This window comes from Dendrobates tinctorius, unplaced genomic scaffold, assembly GCF_039654945.1.
Source record: "Dendrobates tinctorius isolate UK_male_01 unplaced genomic scaffold, ASM3965494v1 ptg000011l, whole genome shotgun sequence".
NCBI classification, from domain to species: Eukaryota; Metazoa; Chordata; class Amphibia; order Anura; family Dendrobatidae; genus Dendrobates; species Dendrobates tinctorius.
This window is the reverse complement of record NW_027361679.1, coordinates 122,348,664-122,374,500: the sequence shown is the minus strand read 5'-3', so window position 1 is coordinate 122,374,500 and position 25,837 is coordinate 122,348,664. Positions and strand designations below refer to the sequence as shown.

General features: G+C 45.3%; 1 protein-coding gene across 1 annotated transcript in view; it reads right to left on the bottom strand.

Moving 5' to 3' along the window:
• Nucleotides 1–25,837, bottom strand: part of ARHGAP45 (Rho GTPase activating protein 45) — a 170,918-nt gene that overhangs the window by 9,753 nt on the left and 135,328 nt on the right. The window contains exons 13-21 of the mRNA XM_073547080.1: nucleotides 23,584–23,768; nucleotides 23,386–23,489; nucleotides 17,345–17,425; nucleotides 17,144–17,221; nucleotides 14,288–14,457; nucleotides 12,866–13,054; nucleotides 12,549–12,686; nucleotides 12,038–12,261; nucleotides 372–594 (exon numbers count right to left, since the gene is read on the bottom strand). Coding sequence (XP_073403181.1) covers nucleotides 372–594; nucleotides 12,038–12,261; nucleotides 12,549–12,686; nucleotides 12,866–13,054; nucleotides 14,288–14,457; nucleotides 17,144–17,221; nucleotides 17,345–17,425; nucleotides 23,386–23,489; nucleotides 23,584–23,768 — 1,392 coding nt within the window. The remainder of the gene's footprint in view (nucleotides 1–371; nucleotides 595–12,037; nucleotides 12,262–12,548; nucleotides 12,687–12,865; nucleotides 13,055–14,287; nucleotides 14,458–17,143; nucleotides 17,222–17,344; nucleotides 17,426–23,385; nucleotides 23,490–23,583; nucleotides 23,769–25,837) is intronic.

Here is a 25,837-nt window from a genome sequence, read left to right as displayed (position 1 = left end):
TGAAGCACTTCTAAAAAACTGAGGGTATACAACTAAATATTCAGTTAGTGATTCACAGGAATTCTAAATACACAAAAAAGTACATATTGTGAGTTTGTAAAGACAGATGCACACACTGCTATGTTTTTTAGGACAGCCCAATGTTCATTTTTTTATTTTCTGTAAATCTGTTAAAAATTATAACCATTTCTCTTCACATTTTTCCCACTGAGGCCTCATCAGACAGACCAATATGATACCTGGGCCTCACAGTTTGAGAAGCACTGGAGCCTTCCCTTTGCGTACTCTGAATATGCACAGCAAATGCAATGTAAAATTGGCCCAACAGTTATACATCAAAGAAATCCAACAGATTTATGCAAAAAGCTTACGTCACTGATCCTTGATAATTTATCCATTGATATGGGATTCTCCTCGAAGATCTTATCAAAGAAAACAATTAGTGCTTCCACAATTCGAGCTTGGTGAGGATAATCCACAAGAGATGACAAAGAAACAGTAGCATCAGTGGGACGCGGTCGCATCAGTGCAGGCCCAAAAACGATACCAAGGTTGCTGGGGCTCATCTTATTGATTTGCTCTTGATCTGAAACTCTAGAAGTGAAACAAGGTTAAGGGGGTATTCCCATCGCCAAGATCCTATCCCAATATGTAGTAGGTGTAATGATAATTATTGTACATTAGCAGACACCTCTAATGAGAAATGTAGTATAGTCCTATGTCACCAATTCCTTGTGCAGGACATGACAATAGCTTAGGCATCCATGGTTACGACCATTACAGTTAGTTCTTAGTGGTCATAACCATGGATACCTAAGCTACTGTAATGCCCTGAACAGGGGGTAAGCGACATAGCGAATCAGAAGAATTATACTACACTTCTAATTTCTGGAGGTATTTGCTAATATTATTATTACTATTATTACACCTACTACATATTGGGATAGGATCTTGGAGATGGGAATACCCCTTTTAATGTGTTTAGTGATTGTTAATATATCATATAGTTATAATGATAAAATTTGTAAGCTATGTGATATTCTTGTTTTTAAGTTACCAATATGGACTTCTATCTGGTAAGCTTGGGGAAACAGTTCTCATAATCAAAGAGGCATGCAAGTTACTTTACCGTTTCGTGCACTGTGTAACTCCTATAGAAATCACACATGGCATTTCTTTGGAGGGCCGCACGGTGTTGGGCTGTGAGCACAACCCCCATCTGTGGACGTCAGGCACTCAGACCATCCTCATGGAGTCAGTTTCTAACCGTTTGTGCAGACACATGCACATTTGTGGCCTGCTGGAGGTCATTTTGCAGGGCTCTGGCAGTGCTCCTCCTTGCATAAAGGCTGAGGTAGCGGTCCTGCTGCTGGGTTGTTGCCCTCCTATGGCCCCTCCACGTCTCCTGGTGTACTGGCCTGTCTCTTGGTAGTGCCTCCAGCCTCTGGACACTACACTTACAGACACAGCAAACCTTCTTGCCACAGCTCGCATTGATGTGCCATCTTGGATGAGCTGCACTACCTGAGCCACTTGTGTGAGTTGTAGAGTCTGACTCATGCTACCACGAGTGTGAAAGCACAACCAACATTCAAAATTGACCAAAACATCAGCCAGAAAGCATTGGTACAGAGATGTGGTCTGTGGTCCCCACCTGCAGAACCACTCCTTTATTGAGGGTGTCTTGATAATTGCCAATAATTTCCATCTGTTGTCGATTCCATTTTCACAACAGCATGTGAAATTGATTGTCAATCATTGTTGCTTCCTAAGTGGACAGTTTGATTTCACAGAAGTTTGATTTCCTTGGAGTTATATTCTGTTATTTTAGTGTTCCCTTTATTTTTTTGAGCAGTGTATATACAGTATATATATATATATATATATATATATATATATATGTGTGTGTGTTTTGACAAATATTTTGTTAGAAAATGATGTGTAAATGACAGAGAACTGCTGTATGTAAAACCTCATGTTAAAATCGCATTGCAATCGGATAGTAATCGCACTGCAATTGGATGTAAATCAGATGCTAGATGTGAAAATCGCATTGTACTCGCATGACACTCACATGACACTCTCATGGCACTCGTCCGTTTTTTTCGGTCCAGATAGCAGAACTTTTTTTTCTCACATATGGGTAGTACCCCAAGTCTGGATTTAGTGTCTCAAAGCAACTAGCTCTGCAAAAATGCCCAAAGACTCAGACTGGTGGCCTGTAGGTTGATGGGGACCATTTTAGCCTCCAAAGGTTCTTCTAAAGTTTTTTTGAACACCTTGAACCATTCAATATGTCCTGCTACAAGCAGAATTTCTTCAGGGATTAAGAAGATATTTCTAGAATGGTGTAATTCTCACAATTTTTTCACTGATTCTCCTTCTTGTAAAATTGTCCTGGAATTATTGAACACTGGTTTGCCAAATGTCTTACTCCTTCAGTTCTTGGGGTGCAGCTTCCAGTCCTCCCAGTCCCTTTTGGGGCATGTTTTTCATCAGATTCTTTAGTTAAAATGTGTTTATGACTATGTCTAGATGACTTGGACCTAAAATTATAAGTCTGGTAGTCTGTGAAGCCCTCCTAATGCTAAAAAAAAATTGTGGTCTTCCTTTTGAACATCTAGAAAGCTGTTCTTTACATCATCTATCTCAAAAAGTAATTTTTCTACTGTCTGTAATGTCAGCCAGAATGGTTAGTGAGCGCCAACCTTTAGATTCTCGTGAACCCTTTATTTCTGTTTTTGCAAACAAAGTTTCTCTTAGATTTCTTCCACAATTTAGACCAAAGATTTCATTTTTTGTGATTATTAACCAGCTTATTTCATTTTCTGTCCTTCTAGCAAGTTCTACGCCTGAGGTCTCTTGGCATGTTGTCCTTCTGTTTCAAGATTTCTATTGAAACAGCTGCATTTTTAGCAAAGATGAGAACTTGCCTCTGTCTTTGATTGATCTCAATAGAAGTAAAAAAGCCTCCATGTCTTCTATTTCCCACTGGACTCTATTTGCAGTGTTTATGTACTGGCCAGGATTCAGTGTCGTAACTACAAAGTTATGGGCCCCAGTGCAAACTTTCAAATGGGGCCCCCCATGCCAAAATACACACACATCTCCGCTCCGTACACCTCGTACACAGGCGGCTCCGCTCCGTGCACCTCGTACACGTATATCTCCACTCCGTACACACGTGGCTCTGCTCTGTACACCTCGTACACTTACATCTCCGCTCCATAATAATAATAATAATCTTTATTTTTATATAGCGCTAACATATTCCGCAGCGCTTTACACACATTATCATCACTGTCCCGGATGGGGCTCACAATCTAAATTCCCTATCAGTATGTCTTTGGGAGGAAACCGGAGTACCCGGAGGAAACCCACGCAATCACGGGGAGAACATACAAACTCCTTGCAGATGTTGTCCTTGGTGGGATTTGAACCCAGGACTCCAACGCTGCAATGCTATCCACTGAGCCACCGTGCTGCCCTACCATACACCTCGTACACACGAGGCTCCACTCCCTACACCTCGTACACGCACATCTCTGCTCCGTACACCTCGTACACACGTGGTTCCGCTTTGTACACCTTGTACACGGACATCTCCGCTCCGTACACCTCGTACATACGCGGCTCCACTCCATACACCTCGTACACACATGGCTCCACTCTGTACACCTCGTACACACACGGCTCCGCTCCGTAAACCTCGTACACACGCGGCTCCGCTCCGTACACCTCGTACACACACGGCTACGCTCCGTACATCTCGTACACACACAGCTCTGCTACATCCACCCTGTAAACCCCTCCTGACCCCCCACATAAACTTACCCTCATCCAGCAGCATGACAACCAGCACAGCAGAGTCCTGCGTACACTAAGGCCCCTGATCATGTGACCCCTGACTCCTCCCCTCCTGTGACCTCATCACAGGTCCTGTGCGCACAGATCAGCCATCGCATGCTCCTGAATGCGCGCCTTCCCCCTGCACTCTGTAGTCACAGAGCTCCATGTGACTGGTCACTGAGAGGTGTCGGCTTTGAGTGATGGCAGCAGGTCTCATCCTCCATCATCTGAGACACTGAGGAGTGGAGTGCAGAGCTCAGGGGGAGGAATAACCGAGTCCATGCTGGAGGAGGGGGCGCAGGACGTGATTGAAGCCCAGGTCCCATATGAAGATGGTTGCTTCTTTGCTGGACTGGGCGGGACCCTAAGCACTCGGGGGGCCCGTCGCAGTGACCCCTTCAACCTCGGTAGTAACGCCCCTGCCAGGATTCCCTTGCCCATAGGCATTAAGACCCACTCTCCTAGAGCTGCTTCCACTTTTCTGTTAGTAAAGATTCATGTGTCTCCATTGAGCAGATTTGTGGTGCATCATCTTGTTCCGCTACAAATACCATCAGCAGTCATTACAGACCATAGAATAAGTATTTGGAGCAGATTTCCCTTGGGAGGTCTGTTCTTAATACTATGGTTAGTGTTCCTCACTGGAAATGCTTGCCATATCCACACATGATGAGCTGCTGTAAGGTAGGTATGCAGGGAAAGTTACTGTATGTTTTAGAATATAAATGTGAAATGTCATATCCATCACAAGAACTTTGTGCAGACTTGGCTCTACATCCACTTTTCCCAAAGAAACATAAAATGTCCTAACATTCAGGGTAGTAGTGTCATGATCCAGTCCGGGGTTTGTTTCTGATTATTCTCTCCCCGAGATGGTCATGCGGGGGTTGATCTTCCCTGCCTCGTTTTGGTATCTGGCTATTTCAGTCCGCTGTTAACTGCAAGCAGCGTCAGTTATACAGGGTGGGCCATGTATATGGATAGACATAAATAAAATGGGAATGGTTGATGATATCAACTTCCTGTTTGTGGCACATTAATATATGGGAGGGAGAAAACTTTTCAAAATGGGTGGTGACCATGAGGGCCATTTTGAAGTTGGCCATTTTGGATCCAACTTTATTTTTTCCAATGGAACACATCAAACTTATTGAGAATTTCACAAGAAAAACACTGGTGTGCTTGGTTTTAACATATCTTTATTCTTTCATGAGTTATTTACAAGTTCCTCTTTGTTTACAGCCATTGACATGTCGCAGAGGTTAACATGTGAGGAGCGGATAGTAATTGTGTTGATGTCTGGTAAACACAGTACCCGGGTGATTGCAGCAGATTTCAATGCAAGACACCCTACGCAAGAAAACTGTCACCATTCCCATTTTATTTAGGTGTATCCATATAAATGGCCCACCCAAAAAAGTTTGTCTCATTACTGAACATAATGTTCTTTGAAAACTGAGGGTCATGTTCCAGTTTTTGTTTGGCCCATTCTGAAAATTCAGCGTGCCGATCTGGGTCATCCTCATTTGCCCACCCTGTAGTTCCTGTCTCTGGCTTAAGCAGTTGACCCCGTTATACCCTGATTTGTCCTCTGCCCGTTTACCTATGTCCCATTCCTGTTTTCCCCTGTGACTTTGCTCGTTGTTGTACTCGCCCTCTGTGTTGTGACCTCTTGGTATTTGACTCGGCTTGTTCTCTGACCAGTTTGACTGTCTTCTGTCTCTGGCTTTCCTTCTCCCGACCGGCTCTGACTTCTTTGGCTTGTTTCTGACCACGTGTATTGCTGTGACCTCTGGTACTTTGTTCCCTCTCTGTTGCTGACCCGGCTTTTCTGCCTTCTCTTCCACCACCTAGTGGCTCCTGCTTACTGCTCTGTGGTTTCACTGTGAGTGTACCTATTTTCCTTCATTCGCACCCCCTGGTGGAGGTTGTGTGCTACTGCGCTGCAGCAGGCATTAAATTATAACGGACCATATATTTAGAGGGGTTTATTCTTTTTTTTCCCTGGCTATGGATCCGCAGCGCAATCTGGCTGACCAGGTGTCCAGTTTGACGCAGATGATACAGGAATTGTTGGTGGAACATAGGGCTCTGGCCACATCTCATACTCAATTGCAAAAAGAGTTGACAGAGATGGTTAAGACGGTGCAGGGTACCACCCCCCATGTTGTCAGCAGGTCTGGTGATTCTGTAGATGTTGCCTTGCACTCTCCCGAACCTTTAGTCAAGCTCCCTGACACCTTTGCTGGTGAGAAGGATAAGTTTTGTATGCTCTGGGAGGGCTGCAAATTGTTGTTTTCACTGAGACCTCGATCTTCTGGGGATGAGAGTCAGCGGGTGAGAATAATTATTTCCTTACTCAGGGAAGGTCCCCAATCTTGGGCTTTCTCGTTGTCCCCTACTGCTCCTGAACGTATGTCAGTGGATAGGTTTTTTGAGGCCCTAGGACTTATCTATGATGAACCAGACCGTGTCAGGGTGGCAGAGGATACTATCATGGGTCTTGCACAAGGAAAACGCTCAGTCGAGTGGTATTGCTCGGAGTTTAGTCACCAGAGGTCTCATGGAACGACTCTGCACTCAGGTGCCAGTACCGGAGGGGATTGTCTGACCATTTGAAAGATGCTCTGGCTCTCCATCCACCACCTAGTTCTTTCGAGGAGGCTATGACTCAGGCCATCCGGATGGATCAAAGACTTAGGCTAGTTTCACACTAGCATTCTTGGGCGCAGCGCAGGGCCGCCACTAAGCCCCGCCCCGGCCACACCCCCTCCGGTCAGCTCCTCCTCTGATCGCATGAAGCTGCATGCGATCAGTGTACACTATATTTAGCGTTGGGTACGCTGACCGTGCGCTGGTATGATTTTGCTGGCGCTGCGCCCTTTTGGCACTGCGCCCAGTGCACAAAAATGCAACACAGAGCGTTTTTGTGCGCTGGGCGCAGCGCCAGCAAAATCACTCACCTGAGAACGCTAGTGTGAAACTAGCCTAAGGGACAGGGGTCATGCAGCGAGAAGGTCCTTTGCTTCCGAGTAACCCTGATGCTACACCTCAGTCTGAGCCCATGGAGGTGGGGGTCACCACCATCAAGAAAAGGGAGAGGAGACGATGACGTGATGGGATACTCTGCTTCTACTGTGGTAGTCCGGCACACTGGAAAAAGGACTGTCCCTCCTGTCCTCCTACTCCCAAGGTGCCGGAAACGCCTAAGTCTGGGTAACTGTCGAGGAGGTTGCCCAGACTCTCAGGTACCTTTTTCCTCATCTCTTAAACTACTATTGGAAGTAGAACTTTGTGTCAAGAACGGTTGTACCTCCACTTCAGCTTTTGTGGATTGTGGGTCATCTTTGAACTTGATTGACTCTGATTTGGTTGCCAAATGTAAGTTAGGGACAGTCAGATTGGAAACTCCCATTAATATCGTGGCCATTGATAAAACACCCCTCACTAAGAATGTTGTTAAGTTTATCTCCGAGGAGTTTATCCTTAAGGGATCCTGTCATCAATAACCTATTATGTGTGTTGGACAATCTACCTGCAGGACTGGTGTTGGGGTTTCCCTGGTTACTGTTACATAACCCAATCATTGATTGGGAATCTCGGGGCATTGTTAATTGAGGTCCTAATTGTTCTAAAGGTTGCCTTGTTAATGTATTTGTGTCATCCGTCAGTCTGGAGGGTATTCCGGAGTACCTGAAGGATTTTGAGGTTGTATTCTCCTAAGAGGAGGCTGAGGTTCTATCACCACACCGCCCATTTAATTGTGCTGTTAATCTCGTCCCTGCTGCCAATCTGCCCAAAGCCCGTTTATATAATCTCTCCGGCCGTAAGCGGGCGGCTATGAAGGAATATATCTCTGATAGTCTTCGTAAAGGGCACATTCGCCCCTCTTTCTCCTGTGGGGGCAGGATTCTTTTTTGTGACGAAAAAAAGATGGTGGCTTACGCCCACGCCTCGATTTTCGCAAATTAAACAAGATCACTGTGAGGAATACTTAACCCCTCCGGCTTATTCCTGATTTGTACAATCAATTGTCTGGGGCCAGATGTTTCTCTAAGTTGGACCTCAGGGGAGCATATAATCTCATCCGCATTCAGGAGGGAGATGAGTGGAATACGGCTTTCCTCACCTCTGAGGGTTCGTTTGAAAACCTGGTTATGCCCTTTGGTCTGACTAACGCACCAGTAGTATTTCTGAATTTCATTAATCATGTTTTTTTGGATTTCATTGGGCGCTTCATGGTGGTGTATCTGGATGATATCCTTATATATTCTGCTGATAAAATGAAACATATGGGTCATCTCTGTGCTGTCCTCCAGAGGCTCAAGGAGAACTCTCTCTTAGCTTAACTGGAGAAGTATTAATTTTTTTGCAAGAGTTGTCCTTTCTGGGGTTTATTTTGTCTGCTGAGGGGTTTCGCATGGACCCTAGAAAGTTACAGGCTATTGTTGATTGGGTGCAACCCAAAGATCTCAAGGGGCTTCAGAGATTTTTGGGTTTTGCCAGTTACTATAGAAAATTCATCAAGGGGTTTTCACAGGTGGTTAAACCTCACACTGATTTAAGTTCCAAGGGGGCTGATATCAAAAACTGGTCAGCTCCAGCTTTAGCGACATTTTCTTCTTTAAAAGAATGTTTTATGTCTGCCCCTGTACTGATTCAACCTGATCTGTCTGAGCTATTTATCGTGCAAGTGGACACCTTGGAGGTGGGAGTGGGGGCGGTGTTGTCTCGAGCGACCACCACGTTAACCAATTTAAGACCCTGTGCCTTCTTTTCTATAAAGTTTTCCTCTGCTGAAAGGAATTCCGATGTGGGTAACCGAGAGTTACTAGCCATTGAATTGGCTTTTGAAGAATGGAGGCATTTTTTGGATGGGGCTGTCCATCAAATCACGGTCATCATGTACCACGGATCTTCCTCTTTCTAATGGCAAAGCCGTGGTCTGGGTGGTGGTGGATAGGTTCAGCAAACAAGCGCATTTTGCACCATTGGCAGGGCTGCCTAATGCGGAAACTTTGTCAAAACTTTTCATCAAGCATGTTGTGCGTTTACATGGTGCGTCTGTGAGTGTTGTCTCTGATAGAGGGGTGCAATTTGTGTCTAAATTCTGAAGGTTTTTTTGTAAAAGGCTGGGTATCAGTTTGACCTTTTCTTCAGCCTATCATCCGGAGACCAACGGTCAGACTGTGAGGACCAATCAGTCTTTGTAGCAGATTTTGTGGTGCCTTGCCACGTCTCGTCAGGATGATTTGTGCTCTTCATTACTGTTGGCAGAATTTGTATTTAATAATCGCATTAATCACTCCCACCTTGGAGATGGGAGTGGGGGCCGTGTTATCTCAAGGGACCACCACGTTAACCAATTTAAGACCCTGTGCCCACTGGTACTTCCCCGTTCTTTTGCAATTATGGTTTTCACCCTCATTTTGGTGAATTTTCTCAGCTGGATTTAGGGTGTCCAGGAGCTGATCATTCATCGTTTGGGGGAGGTCTGTGGAGAGGTCCAAAGGAACATTGGGGAGGCTCTAGGCAAGTTTAAATTTTTTGGTGGTGGGGCTGGAATTTCAGGTTGGGGATAAGGTATGGCTATCCACTAAGAATATAAGGTTGATGATTCCTTCTGCTAAGCTGGGCCCCAAGTTTATTGGACCTTACAAAATTTTGGAGGTAGTTAATCCTGTTGCCTTTCACCTGCGCTTGTCCCCATCATTGCAGATCCCCAATGTGACCCATAAGGCTCTTTTGAAACCGTGGGTTTCTTCCTCAGGGGACTCTCCGTCTTGTCCGCCTCCTGTTTTGGTGGATGATCAGACTGAGTATGATGTGGAACGGATCATGGATTCTTGGATGCTCTGCTGTTCACTTCAGTATCTGGTCCATTAGAAAGGTTACGGTATGGAGGACCGGTCTTGGGTACCAGCACGCTTGGTCCATGTGGTTCGGCTGGTCCGGGCCTTTCATGCTCAGTATCCGGGGAAACCTAGGGGTACGGTGGTCCCCCATTGAGAGGGGGGGTACTGTTATGATCCACTTCGGGGTTTGTTTCTGATTATTCTGTCCCCGGGATGGTCATGCGGGGGTTAATCTTCCCTGCCTCATTTGGGATCTGTCTGGCTATTTCAGTCCACTGTTATCTGCAAGCAGCATCAGTTATAGTTCCTGTCTCTGGCTTGAGCAGCTGACCCCATTATAACCTGCCCGTTTACCTATGTCAAGCTCCTGTTTTCCCCTGAGACTTTGCTCGTCATAGTACTTGCCCTCTGTGTTGTGACTTGTTGGTATTTGACTCGGCTTGTCTCCTGACCTGTTTGACTGTCTTCCGTCTCTGGCTTTCCTTCTCCCGACCGGCTCTGACTTCTTTGGCTTGTTTCTGACCACGTGTATTGGTGTGACCTCTGGTACTTCGTTCCCTCTCTGTTGCTGACCGGGCTTTTCTGACTACTCTTCCGCCACCTAGTGGCTCCTGCCTGCTGCTCTGTGGTTTCACTGTGAGAGTACCTATTTTCCTTCACCCACACCCCCTGGTGGAGGTGGTGTGCTACTGCACTGCAGCAGGCATTACAAGTAGGCTTCAGAGATAGGTTAAAACTTCATCTTTTATTCATTCCATCAAATTAAAAGACAAAAATAGTAGCAAAACAATGTAGCAATATTTTGGCAATTTGGACTTTATTAAGCAAGACAAAAATAAATAGCAATAGATTTGTCTTGCTTGATAAAGGACATAAAGCTGAAACCTTTATATGTTCATTGTGTTGCATATGTTTTCCCTTAGTCACGTCAGTAGCACAAGACGCCCTCCCCTTTTGCTAGTTAGTCAGTATTAAAAAATTACACAAAAAATTGCACAATGAGTTGGAGGGGGATGAAGTCATAGAGGGTGATTAATTAAGGCGCATACGTGAGAAGTCTAGTGTAAACACCTTAAAAAATATTGCAACTATCATGCGTCTGGGTTCAAACCTTTGATCATGTGTTTTGTGGTTGGCTTATCTACCTGCTGAGCCACAGAAGCTACACCTTTTTTGGGGGGTGTTTATTATATGCTATCCTTGCATTGTCTTTTCAGATTAACAGATGTTTTCATTTGTCTGCCCTATCAGCTTTTGGGTGCGGTGATATATACTTTTCCCCTGCTGATATTTCCTGCTGGTGATATTCTCATTTGGATGTCCTGCCATTGTTTATGCCAGCCAATGAAACACCATCTAGGGATTATCTGTCTGCTGATTATGCTTTTCCCCATGCACCCATCTTCTGTTTCTTGTTTAAGAAGTAGGCAGCATACTCTCAAGGAATATGTACCTTATCTTCTCATTTTGTATTTTGAGACTTGTTTTAACTCACTTTGGGATTTCTTTCTACCTCATCACTCCTTCCCTTCTGTAAATAAATCACACTCTGCTCTACCCGCCGGTTCCTTAGGAAGAACGTGAAGCATTTGAAGTCCTTTCTGGCAGCATAGGTTCGAGCTGCCATAGGTTGGACTGTTAGGTCAATTCCAGCCAACGTAGGAACCTCTAGGGACTGCGGGGACAGAATCTCTAGTCTGTACAGGAACCAGCTGGGTCAGTTGTAGTTTCTAGTTTCCGTGTGAGTTGTTACACAATCATAACAGCGACTTTTGGTGTTTATAAACCATTCCTGGCCTGCTACACCAATATGTGAGTAGCATGGGCAGGATGGGGTGTGGCCATGCACACTTGTCATATTCATAGGTTACACCACTAACTACTTGTAGGTGTAACTTACTACAGAAGTGTGCGCCAGCCCCAGGATGCATGGGATGTACCTGATTAATTAAGTGTAAGTGGTGCATGAATCAGGCCTATCAATTCACAGGGCAAAGAAATTTCCCATATGTCATGCGGCTGACAAGACTAAGGGAAAAACGATTTACATTCTAAACCTAAACATCATCATTAGGCCACATTCACAAGTTCAGTATTTTACCTCAGTATTTGTAAGCCAAAACCAGGAGAGGAACAATCAGAGGAAAAGTATAATAGAAACACATCACCACTTCTGTATTTATCATCCACTCCTGGTTTTGGCTTACACATACTGAGGTAAAATACTGACCAAATACTGAATGTGGCCTTACGGTAACACACAAGATGGAAATGCAAGATCTGCAATTAAAATATTCTAGACTTTTTATTTTACTCCCGTACTGAAGACATACCTGCACAAATGCTTTATTAAATACTGCAGTGTGACCCTGTTCTCAAAAGGCAGGTCCTGTAGCAGTTCCTTCAGTCTCTCCACCATGGCCAGGGCCTCTGGCTCTGTTTCTGACCCTTTGTCCTCAAGTCTGGATGCTTTGCCACTGTCACAATCACGAAGACTTTCTTTTGCAAGACCCATTAAACCGTTATAAAGACGGAATGGCATCAGAGGCTCAGGGAGCTGAAGAAGTCAATATATTGAATTGGGTTATTAAAAGTTAGTGAACCTGCTTGTCATGAACAACGCTTTGTAGTGAGGCAACTAGCAGGAGAAATAACAATAATGGAACTCATTTGAGAGAGTTTTTAACCTAAAACACTCTCTGAAACTGAAGCTGGACTTTTTTCCTCTAGTTTTCCATGAAGTCTCTAATGTAAGATTGGTTGAGCTAGACTTGGCTTTGTAATAGTGGAAAATGAAAAACAGGACCCTGAATAATGAAAAAACGATGTCTGAATATACATCACCTGGCGAAGATAGAGCTTCAGAACATTGCTCAGATCATGCGGTGAGGCCTGAGAAAGTTCAACTAACTCCTTCCCATTTTCAAATGCTTGACATAGCTTCTCCACCCGAGTCTTTACCCCGTTCACACGATATATACCCTAATGGGCAATCGAAGATGATCATCACATCAGTACATTTTAGTATTTATATGAAAACCATCAACAGATGAAACAGACATTTCTACTAATATCTTATGTTACAACTGCTAAATAAAGAAGGTATATTTATGTCTTTTAGATGTCTAACATAAAAAAAATCATCATGTGATTATTGTCACCTTCATGGTTAATGCTCGAACTTCTATCTCCGAAACACACTTTCGAACGAGAAAAGGCACGTGATCTGGAGATCTCATTGCTGCCTCTGAGAAGTTCCTGCCAAACAAGAGTAATCGTCCTTGCAATTTCTTGTGACCACACTGTATTGCCAGAGTTTCCAAACACTTCTTGTGGCAAGCAAGGGAACACTGAGCAAAAAAAGAGAAACATGGGGTGTTTGCAATGAAAAAAAGATTAGCATTTGTGCCTTTTCCATTTACTTTACTCTTCTAACATGAAACAAATTTTGTAGAATTTAGGCAACTGTTGATAATCTTCTCCTTAGGGTTCATACCCACTTGCGAGAGACTCGCACGATTCTCGCATGAAAACCTGGGACTCCCGCTGGCACTCGGATCGGAGCGTGCGACTGCATGGAAATACATGTAGCCGCACGCTCCGGTCTGAGTGCGGGCGGCAGTCCCAGGTTTTCATGTGAGAGACTTGCATGAAAATCGTGCAAGTCTCTCACAATTTGAGTATGAGCCCTAATGCAAGATTAAGGAAGAGAGCAACCTATTTTACTGAAAAGTTCATCTGCCAACCACATGATCAAGAAGGGATCTATCTATGATCAGCTGTTATGGCAGGAATCACACGTCATTTCATTGCCAGTTTTTTGTCAAATTTTCTGTTCCACGAAAAACTTAGGATCGTTGCACTTTTTATGTCCACTCCTGTGTGTTGCGTAAAAAAATGCACGAAAAAGAGCATCTGATTTCAGACTTAAGGCTTATTCCACGGATAGCAATCGCATGAGAATATTGGACATCTGAATAAGTCCTAAAGGTAGGTTCCTACACTTTACATACACTGTCAATTGGCTTCTGGAAAATCCACTGAGTATTATAGTAGCAGTGATATGGATGTAGTGCCATGAAATTTCATTCACATGCAGAGATGAAAATCTTCATCGAAAATTGAGCTACCGAAATTTTACAGTGGCCTAATGTTTCTCCACTGCAAACTGCTTACTACAAGGGGTTGTTTGCTTTTGGGAAGGTGGACCCGAAATGCTGTAACATACCTAAATAACAAACATAGCATGTTCTCACCCACCCTGCGTCTAGTGCCAGCTCTCAGTCACGGCTCACAAGGTACATTGCCGCTGCAGCCAATCACTGAGCTTAGTGATTCGTGCTCTCTACCTCAACACAAATGATCAGCTCGGTGACTAGCTACAGAGGTAATGCGAGCTGTTGATGTGACATCACTGCTACATCCTAAATATCAAGACCGGAGCAGCAGCGGAAAGCCAGTGCTGGCTCCAATGAGGGTGAATTCTTACTGTGCTTGTTATTTTAGCGTTCACTTTCCTAACAAAGTTCAGCTCCTTTAAATAGAAAAAGGTGCTCATCTCATGTTTAAATCTCTTTTCTTACCTCCTCACATTCAGCTCCTTGGAAGTACACATAACTGTTACATTCCCGGCATTTGCTTGGTGTCCGCAATTTGCGTAGCCTGTGTGTCCGAGCTGCTCGGGATAAGCCAACATTACGGAAAGGACCACTAGAGATAGGAACCTCCAAAGAAGAAGGCAGCCCATTAATGTCTGCAGAATTAAAAAAAAAGTTTTTCTTTTTAAGTGCTGATATCAGTAACACCTCGAAGACTTGTATGTTTTTAATCAATGTTTTTATTTTTATGCAACATTTATGACAATTTATTTAAAAAGGGGGTTGTTTTGTGCTCTTTAAATCCTGTCCTATGCAGAACAGGAGTGCTGCCTGAAAATTCCTGGGGGGTGTGATAAAATATTGATAAGTATGCATATGTTCTGGTAATTGTTGATCTAAATGTAGGGATCTTATACAGTGGTTACGGAAAGTATTCAGACCCCTTTAAATTTTTCAATATTTGTTACATTGGAGCCATTTGGTAAATTCAAAAAAGTTCATTTTTTTCTCATCAATGTACACTCTGCACCCCATCTTGACTGAAAAAAACAGAAATGTAGAAATTTTTGCAAATGTATTAAAAATACCGAAGCATCACATGGTCATAAGTATTTAGACCCTTTGCTCAGTATTGAGTAGAAGCACCCTTTGAAGTGAGTACAGCCATGAGTCTTCTTGGGAATGATGCAACAAGTTTTTCACACCTGGATTTGGGGATCCTCTGCCATTCTTCCTTGCAGATTCTCTCCAGGTTGGATGGTGAATGTTGGTGGACAGTCATTTTCAGGTCTCTCCAGAAATGCTCAATTGGGTTTAAGTCAGGGCTCTGGCTGGGCCAGTAAAGAATGGTCACAGAGTTGTTCTGAAGCCACTCCTTTGTTATTTTAGCTGTGTGCTTAGGGTCATTGTCTTGTTAGAAGGTGAACCTTCGACCAAGTCTGAGGTCCAGACTATGGAAGAGGTTTTCATCGAGGATATCTCTGTACTTGGCCGCATTCATGTTTCCTTCAATTGCAACCAGTTGTCCTGTCCCTGCAGCTGAAAATCACCCTCATAGCATGATGCTGCCACCACCACATTTCACTGATGGGATTGTATTAGGCAGGTGATGAGCAGCGTCTGGTTTTCTCCATACATATTGCTTAGAATTATCACCAAAAAGTTCTGTCTTCAGCTCATCAGACCAAAGAATCTTATTTCTCATAGTCTGGGAGTCAGTCATGTGTTTTTTAGCAAACTCTATGCGGGCTTTCATATAGCTTGCACTGAGGAGAGACTTCCATTGGGCCACTCAGCCATAAAGACTCGACCAGTGGAGGGTTGTAGTGATAGTTGACTTTGTGGAACTTTCTCCCATCTCCCTACTGTATCTGTGGAGTTCAGACAGACACAGTGATCTTGTGGTTCTTCTTTATCTCTTTCACCAAGGCACTTCTCCCATGATTGCTCATTTTGGCTGGATGGCAAGGTCTAGGAAGACTTCTGGTGGTCCCAAGGTTCTTCCATTTAAGGATTATGGAGGCCACTGTGCTCTTGGGAACCTTGAGTACTGCAGAAATTCTTTTATAACCTTGGCCAGATCTGTGCCTTGCCACAATTCTGTCTCTGAGCTCCTTGGCCAGTTCCTTTGACCTGATGATTCTAATTTGGTCTGACATGCACTGTGAGCTGTGAGGTCTTATATAGACAGGTGAGTGCCTTTACAAATCAAGTCCTATCAGTTTAATTAAACACAGCTGGATTCCAATGAAGGAGTAGAACCATCTCAAGGAGGATGACAAGGAGATGGACAGTATGTGACTTAAATATGAGTGTGTGAACAAAGGGTCTGAATACTTATAACCATAAAATATTTCAGTTTTTCTTTTTTAATAAATTTGCAAAAACTTCTACATTTCTGGCTTTTTTTCAGTCAAGCTGGGGTGCAGAGTGTACATTAATGAAAAAAAATGAACTTTTTTGAATTTACTAAATGGATGCAATGAAACAAAGAGTGAAAAATTTAAAGGGGTCTGAATACTTTCCATACCCACTGTACTAGGTCACACCTAGTTGCACCAATAAAGAGCAGCTGAAAAGCTGTATATTTCCAATGGGAACACATATGGATCCAGAGGTGGCAACCAATATAGCTGGCCTTTATGTTGTTACTGTCACGATTTCTCCGCTCAGAATGTCTGGGACTCTGTGATGGACAGCTCTTTCATTCCATCCTGTGCTGGGGCGTGCTGAGCTGTCGGTGCTTTAATTGACAGCTCAGTTGACCTATCTGACTGGAAGGGGAAGAGATTTCCACAGGTGCTCCATGTTCTTAGTAATTGCCCTGCTATTTAGGTGAACTGTCTGACCCAGATAATTGCCAGTCAAAATCTTGTTCTAAGCTTGTGCTCTCTGGTGTGTTCGCCTGTACCATGTGCTGTAAGTTCTGATCTTCTTCTGCTGCTGACCTTTGGGCCGTGTTCAGACTACCTGTTTAATATTGCCCCTTTGATTATCCACTATTTCTCTAGCATTCTGATGCTGGCATGTGACCTGACTTACGACTTCATATTTTCCCTTGGTTTACTACATGTTCTTTTGGTATTGACCCCGAAATGTCTGACTGCGCTGATTCACGGCCTAGCTGTGGGTTGTGACTAGTGTCATAGTTACCTTTGCAAGAATGGCTGTCCCAACTAAAACAACAATATCTTAATTTCTGATTTCATAAAAAGTATGAACTTGTTAACATTTTCAGTGGAAACCAGCTTTAATTTATGATTCAGTGCTTAGTTACCGATAATACTGTTTACTAGTAAAGTATAGTGTAAAGCACTGTAAGCCAGGGAAGAATTTGATAACCTTGCTCTAGTGAAGAAAGTCTTTTATTTTCATCATCTCCTCTGGGTGAAATAGGTTGGATCGTTTTTTCTGGGAAATCTGTACCAATAAAACACACATTTATCATTACTTGAGAAGAATGCCTGCTGGATGATTCTGATTGTATGGCACGGTTGTATATACATATAGTGGGGGTATTTATCATGTGCTATTGTGTAGTACCTGTCAGTTCCTTGCTTCCAGTCAGGTCCCCCTCAGTCAGAGCGCTTGGCCAGGACTTGTGTACTTGATGGCCTTTTCCTCCTGATAAAATAATAAAAGGAGAAAACCTGTTCACCTAAAACACACAAAAAAGACACCCCTTGATTTTTGGAGGGGCTGTCCTCGCTCTTTTTTTTCTGCATACTGAATGATCTGTCCTTTTTTTTTTCTTTGGATGTGCACTCCTCCCATTTGGCACAGGTGATTTTAATTAGCAGGAGACTGCAAAGTAATGGGTCTAGTCCATTTCTGCTCTCACTGAAGAGCTCGATGGAGGTCAGTTTCTTTGCTCATCACATTTGGTGTGGTGCTGTGTGGCGGCCATTGTTGCTGTGGTTCTGTGCTGGTGGGGCGGTGTGGTCTGGAGTCATGGGGACTCTGTCTTGCACAGGGGTGGATTAAGGGTAGTCAGGGCCCCGGGCTGTTCAGACTCTGTGGGCCCCCGATCATGTGACAGGGTCGGGAAGTCACTAGTTTTCATGACGCATACGGTGCGTCAAGGGGCGGGAAGGGGTTAAATACTGAGGTAAAAAAACTCTGCAAATACGCAACGTGTGCACGAGGCCTCACAAATACTGAGGTAAAAAACACCAAATGCTCAGTGTGTCCATGAGGCCTTACAAATACTGAGTGAAAAACTCAACAAATACTCAGCGTGTGCACGAGGCCTTACAAACACTGAGGTAAAAACTCACCAAATACTCAGCATGTGCACGAGGCCTTATAAATACTGAGGTAAAACCTCATCAAATACTCAGCATGTGCACAAGGCCTTATAAATACTGAAGTAAAAACTCACCAAATACTCAGCGTGTGCTTGAGGCCTTATAAATACTGAGGTAAAAACTCACCAAACACTCAGCGTGTGCAAGAGGCCTTACAAATACTGGAAGGCTCCCACCCAACATCTAGTCCTGACTCACCTGTACCTAACATCGAAACCAGCTAATAGTGTGCAATCACCTGCTAACCTGGACCCATGACCTGTCAGACAAGTTACTTCACATGAGTCACACAGAGGCTTCTGCTTCATGAACTTCCCCAGATAGAAGAAGCAGCCTCCAATGTGCAGCCTGTGGCCAGATACACAGGAAGAGACGCTCCTCGTCACAGGCTGTGCCCAACATGGCAGCAGAGAGGTTAACGCCACAGACAAGTCGCCGTCTCCTCACACACTGGACACGACGCTGCATCTGGCCACAAACAAGCGCACAATGCGCAATGTTAGTCATGTCCCAGATATTCAGCATGTGGAGGACCAAGGGGGGACAAAAAAGGCCCCAGGATTGGAACAGGAGCATGGGAAAGTGGATGGCGGTCGGAGGGGCAGGGTTTATATAGGGATCGGAGTAAGTATATATATATATATATATAAAGACACATATTACTACATGCGGGCAGCGTACACATGCACAATCCTCAGGTTGTATAGCTTTCAACTGGTCAAAACATTTCTCTCAGTAGGCCAAGAAAGAAATGTGGCAGGAATAAAGTACACCTCATAGTAACTTATGTGTGAGGCAGAGGCGACAAGACCCACCATCTCGTGCCCACCTTACTAGAGGTGCCCACTGCCCACATATAACAAAGTTGATGGAAACAGATGACAGCCACTATGATGATTGGTTACCGGCCGCCCGACCACACCCATTTCACAACTAGTCACACCCATGTCCATGCACCAACCACACCCATTTAGCACTGCTAATCACACTGACTGGTACTGAGGGCACAGTGGCTGGCATTATGGGCACAGTGGCTGGTACTGTGGGCACATTGACTGGTACTGAGGAAAAGAAAGAAAGAACAGAGAGAGAGAAAGAAAGGAGGGAGAAAGAAAGAACAAAGAGAAAGAAAGAAAAAACAGAGAGAAAGGAAAAAAGAACAGAGAGCAAGAAAGAGGGGACAGAAAAAAAGAACAGAGAGAGAAAAAAAGAAAGAGAAGAAAGAGAGAACAGAGAGGGAGAGAGAAAGAAAGAGGGGAAAGAAGGAACAAAGAGAGAAAGAAAGAGGTGAAAGAAAGAACAAAGAGAGAAAAAAAGAAAGAAATGGGAAAGAAAGAACAGAGAGGGAGAGAGAAACAAAGAAGGGAAAGAAAGAACAGAAAGTGAAAGAAAGAACAGAGAAAGAAAGAAAGACAAGGAAAGAGGGGAAAGAAAGATTCTATAAAGATACTATACCAGCCCGGCTCACATTGTAGTGCCCACCTGAGCCTCCTGGTGCAGGACATATTATGATCCACTCACATGGCCGACATCCCCGAGTCCAAGGCGATCCCGCTGTCCGCGCTGTCGGAGGAGGATATGTGATGATCTGAAGCATTCCCTGAAGTGCCTCCATGGTTCCATAACAATCTCCTCTGGTCAGCTTCCAGCACGTCACTTCCGATGGAATGTCACGTGCGAGTCTTCTAGTGCTCCTCGGGGCTCCACCGTATACTCCTGTGTCCGCGGGAAAAGTAAACTCCCGGTCGGGGCAGGTGGGCAGACACTAAAAATCTGGGACGGTTGGGAGGTATGAATGCTCTCCATCATACACCTTGTACACGCATGGCGCCGCACACCTCATTCACACACTGTTCCGCTTTGTATGCCTCGTGCACACGGCTTTGCTCCGTACACCTCGCACACACACGGCTCCACTCAGTACACACATGGCTCCAATCCGTAAACCTCGTACACATGCGGCTCTGCTCCGTACACCTTATGCACACGCAGCCACGCTCTGTACACCTTGTACAAACATGGCTCTGCTCTGTAAACCTTATACACATGCGGCTTTGCTCCATACACCTCGTACACACGCGGCTCTGCTCCGTAAACACATGGCTCAGCTTTGTACACTTTGTACACACAGGGCTCTGTTCCGTACACCTCGTACATATGCGGCTCCGCTCTGTACGTACACACGGCTTCGCTCTGTACCCCTCGTACACACACGCGGCTCCGCTTCGTACACCTCGTACACACGCGGCTCCGCTCCGTACACCTTGTACACACACGTGGTTCCGCTCCGTACACCTCGCACACGTGCAGCCCCGCTCCGTACACCTTGCACATGTGCAGCTCAGCTCTGTACACACAGGGCTCCATTCCGTACACCTCGTACACACACGTTGCTTCGCTCCATACACCTTGCACACACACACGGCTTCGCTCCGTACACACATGCGGCTCCGCTCCGTACACCTCGTACACATGCGGCTCCCCTCTGTACAGCTCGTACACACACGCGGCTCCGCTCCGTACACCTCGCACACGTGCAGCTCTTCTCTGTACACACAGTGCTCCGTTCTGTACACCTCGTACACACACGCGGCTTCGCTCCGTACACCTCGTACACACACGCGGCTTCGCTCCATACACCTCGTACACACACGCGGCTTCTCTCCATACACACATGCGGCTCCGCTCCGTACACCTCGTACACACGCGGCTCCACTCCTTACACCTCGTACACACACACGCGGCTCCACTCCGTACACCTCGCACACGTGCAGCCCCACTCCGTACACCTCGCACACGTGCAGCTCAGCTCTGTACACACAGGGCTCCGTTCCGTACACCTCGTACACACACGCGGCTCCACTCTATACCTCGTACACACATGCAGCTCCGCTCCGTACACCTCGCACATGTACAGCTCAGCTCTGTACACACAGAGCTCCGCTCCATACAACTCGTAAACCTCGAGCGTGCGGCTCCGCTCTGTACACCTCTCATGTGCACGGCTCCGCTCCATACACCGCGCGCGGCTCCGCTCCGTACACCTCGTACACACGGCTCCGCTCCACACACCTCGTACACACACGGCTCCACTCCGTACACCTCGCACATTCGCGGCTCCGCTCTGTACACCTCGCACATTCGTGGATCCACTCCGTACACTTTGCACATTCGCAGCTCCGCTCTGTACACCTCGTACACACACGGCTCCGCTCCATACACCTCGCACATTCGCAGCTCTGCTCCGTACACCTCACACACACACGCAGCTACATCCACCCTGTAAACCCCTCCTGACCCCACACATACTTCCCTCTTCCAGCACCATTACAGCGAGTACAGCAGAGTCCCGCATACAATACATTGATGGCTGTGTGCACAGGAGCTGTGATGAGGTGACAGGAGGGGAGGAGTCAGGGGTCACATGATCAGGGGCCTCCGACTGAAACCCCTGATCATGTAACCCCTGACTCCTCCCCTCCTGTGACCTCATCACAGGTTCTATGCGCACAGAGCAGGGATTTATCAGTGAGGGGCTGATGCTGCGGTGGCCGGTGGGTCTAAGAGGGGGAGGAAAGGGTGAGTACATGGGGGGGCGTGGCGCTATGGTGGCGGATTATAATGGGGCAATTTTCCCTGGGCTCCTGGGCCCCCCCACACCACTGGGCCCTGGGCTACCGCCCCGATTGACCTCATTATAATCCGCCACTGGTCTTGCAGCATGCATGCTGTGACCCACCAGGCCCTCTGCCCTGCTGCTGCATTGCTGTGGTGGTCGGCGCACGGCTCCACTCCGTGGGGGCGATGGGGACTCCTTTCATTTGTGTTGGTGCTGTTTGGCGGCCATTGTTGCTGTGGCTTTGTACCGGTGTAGCTGCGGGATCTGTAGACACGGGCCGCCTGCTGTGGTGGTGGTCGAAGCACGGCTCCGCTCCATTAGGTGGTAGGACCCACTACGAGGTTTGCCGTGACGTGGCAGTAGGCTTCATACAGTCTGATCAGAATGTTAAACTAAGAACCTCATGTTCAGTTATATATATTTTTGCCTAGTGGCATTAGATCATTGTATGATTTTTGGAGCTGCTGTCCTCTCTTTTTTTCTGCATATGTACCTAAATATACCCACTCTCTCCAGACAGCAGATGTCAGAGGATGGAAGGATCAGGCACGTTGGACACTTATTGTCAAGGAATATAAGACGCCGCCAAACACGTCTTTATTCCTCCCTACCATTGAGAATGCATGCTTTATCAAGCGTGCACATAAGAGGGGGAGGTTCAAAGATCTGTTCAGGTCAGAAAGTGCTCCCCCTGGCAACAATGGTGTCAGCTCCAATAGTTCTGGCCCTGATAAGAGAGAAGTACCATGGGCCCGGTTCATCTCCCTACACTACGACCCACTAGCACCATTAATACTGGGGGTTTGTGTCATGATTCAACAGTCTGCAGTCGCATAGAGTGGATTAGTCCCTGCCCGCGGCATCAGAAGAGAATATTCATTTCTCTTTCCTGTGGGATCAATACAAACAGCACGCATCATCCAGCCACTAAAACAACTTTATCTCTGCACAGCAATATTTATTTTGTGCTTACATCACCAATCTTACCTTTTGCTATAAATTTGAGCCAAAACTTTGGTGCATTGTGTTACACATTAGACACATCCCCTTTCCCTCTTTCCCTTATGGTGGGCTCATGTTGGGCAGTATTTATCATTTGACAATTTTTTTTCTTTTTCCACTTTTTTAGTGTCCTTCAAGCTGGCGAAAATGTGGTATAAAGTTAGATTAGATTTTTATGACAACCATTTAATTTTTCCTTGCCGGAATGGCAAAGCAACTGGCAAACAGTTATTGTATTTTATACCATCTTCATTGAGCAGATTGCTCATGGAAAAATGAATAGCCTAATCATGAGTCCTCCATTTTTATGCACCATACCCATGTGAGATACAGAAATGTACTGTATTTCAATTCATCTCCTGATCAGAAGGCTGTTTCATTTTGTCAGGAATTTTTTCTCTTCTTTACGGTGGTATTTTTCACCTACAAGTAGAATCTTCTAGAATAAACTGCATTTATATGACAATTTCTGTCACTGAACTTTATCAATGTGCCTCTTAAACCCCACTAGTAAATCCAGTGTTGGTATAAAATGCAGGTATCAGTTGGCTGAATGGTCATTTAGCCTACAGTCATCTCTCCCATAGCCATGGAAACCTCTGCTCAGCCCTCATGTGGCTTAAACGCTTGTAAAGAATGCTTATCTGCCATCTCACCTCTCCTCTCCACAGATCGGTCCTCTCCTTGAGTATCTTTAGTTTCTCCAGACAGAAATTCCTTTGAACTCAAACTTGACTTCCTGTTTCGAATGCATGGTGACCTACAGATAGCAAAACAATATTCAACAGGTATTGATATCATTATGTAAAACGTAATAATGTACAATCAGAGAAGATACAATTTGATAAACTGACATCTGTGGTGTGTATGGCTGGAAATCATAGGACATTTCAGACTCTGCTCCAGCTCCAAGTTGTCTAACATATGACGCGTACTGTTGTCCCAGGTCATATAATTTACTGCTCTCACATAAAGTTTGGAACCCAACTGGCAATGGTGCTGTTTCCATGTGCATGCTCTGATAATAGGAGATGGTCGCCTGGAGAGAAATGGGAAAAATCAATCAGATTAATGTCCATAATTAGATCAAGTACACATGACCATACTGTATTTTCTCATCCTACCATATTTTGGATGAGACACACCTATGTATTTATTATTTATTTTCCTCACTAGTATAGCGCCATTAATTCCACAACGCTTTACACACATCATCACTGTCCCCATTGGGGTTCACAATATAAGTTCCCTATCCACATGGAATGTGGGAGGAAATCCATGCAAACATGCTGAGAAGATACAAACTCCTTGAAGATGTTATCCTTGGTAGGAACCCAGACAAAGTGGGATCCTGGGAAAAAACTTAAAGTGGGTCCCCAAATGCTTACATATTGCACCATCACACAGAAATATTTTGGTTGTATTTACATGCCCTGAGTTGAGGCCCTTAAATGAGCGTGGTCAATAATATTAAAGTCATTCAACACTTATTTCTTAGCCTCTTTACACCGGCTGAGGAAGAATGACAGGTACAAAAATATCATTAGTAGATCAATCTGTCCCCACACAGTATCATGTTATCAGCAGCATATCTGCTGTTGTCACCAAGCGATGTGCTGCTGAGAACAATGATTTTTGTTCCGACATAAACAATCCAATCACTCAATGAACAGGCAGCATTTTGCAGATTTAGTATAATACACCCTATAGATCTCCACCTAGTATAATGCACCCCCATAATCTAGCAAGAAAAATGGAAAAAGTCAGCTTACCCATCTGAGGTCAATGATCCGAGGCATGGACAGATCAGCAGTGCAGCAGGAATAGCAATCGACTGAAGAAAAAAGGATCCAGCTCCAGAAATCCCATTGGATGAATGTTTATTGAAAATTTTTAAAAATCCATTATAACAGCATAGTAGCCACTAACCCTATAGGGGGAGTTCACACTGACAGACAAAAGACCATTGGGTCTGAAACACATCTGCCAGTGTGAACTTCCCCCTTAAAGGGAGCCTGTCACCACCTTTTTTGGCCTACCAGGTAAAAATATCATTTAATTCAGTGTCAGCTATGCATTCCACAACTAGTTCTGAAACCCCCTGACTCCCCATGTATCGTCCATAAAAACCTTTTTTATTTGTCCCGTGCTGTATGTTAGGCTGGTTTCACACGTCAGTGTCTCCGGTACGTGTGGTGACAGTTTTCTCACGTACCGGAGACACTGACACACCTAAACCCTTTCAAATGAATGGGTCTATGTACATTTCAGCGTGTTTTCACTGACCGTTTTTGAGCAACAGCACAGATCACACGGACTCATACAAGTCAATGGGTCCGTGTAAATGTGGCGTCCCTGAGGCTTCAGTCGCCACAGAGGTACTGCACTTTCTCCTAAGGTGTGGTACCCCACCATCCAGGTAGGGTGGGAACTCCCTTTCACATTCCAACACCTGCATCCCACACACAGGACAGTTCAGCAGTGACCCATCCATGCTTTATGCTGGAAAGGTCATGGGATGCCTTTTGTGGTCCCTGGCTTTGTAACACGGGAGGTGCTGGGGAGGCGGGTGGAGTTAGATATAAAAGAGAGGGAAGGTGTAGGATTTCAAGTCAGTCTGACAGAGGGTGAGAGAGAAAGGAAGTCACTCAGACAGGAGTGAGGATCCCTGGAAGAGGGATGGAGGAAGGAGTGCTGCAGCTGCCTCAGTGACCTGAGCCAGCTGGCACGGGAAAGGAACAGAAGGAAAGAGACATAGACTGGAGACTACAGATTCCATAAGAGAGATAGAACAGATCGGAACGAAGAAGAGTAGAAGGACGGTGGGAAGCAGGATGAGAAAGAGAGAGAACCCTTCCAGTCCAGAGCGCAAATGCCGGGGCCCGGTCCCCGAGGTTGATTGGATCTTTATGTCCGGCAACAGACACCGGAGGAGTAGTGAGCCACTAACGCCTTACTCATAGACTTGGGACACAACAGCAACTGGATAGTGAGCCGGGACGCAGAGAGGAGTCCCCGAAGCAGGCTACAGCTGTCTGTCATAAAAGTAGAGACTAGGAACACCTAGAGAGAGGCATTCCAGGGTAACTAAGTACTGGAGTGCTTTGC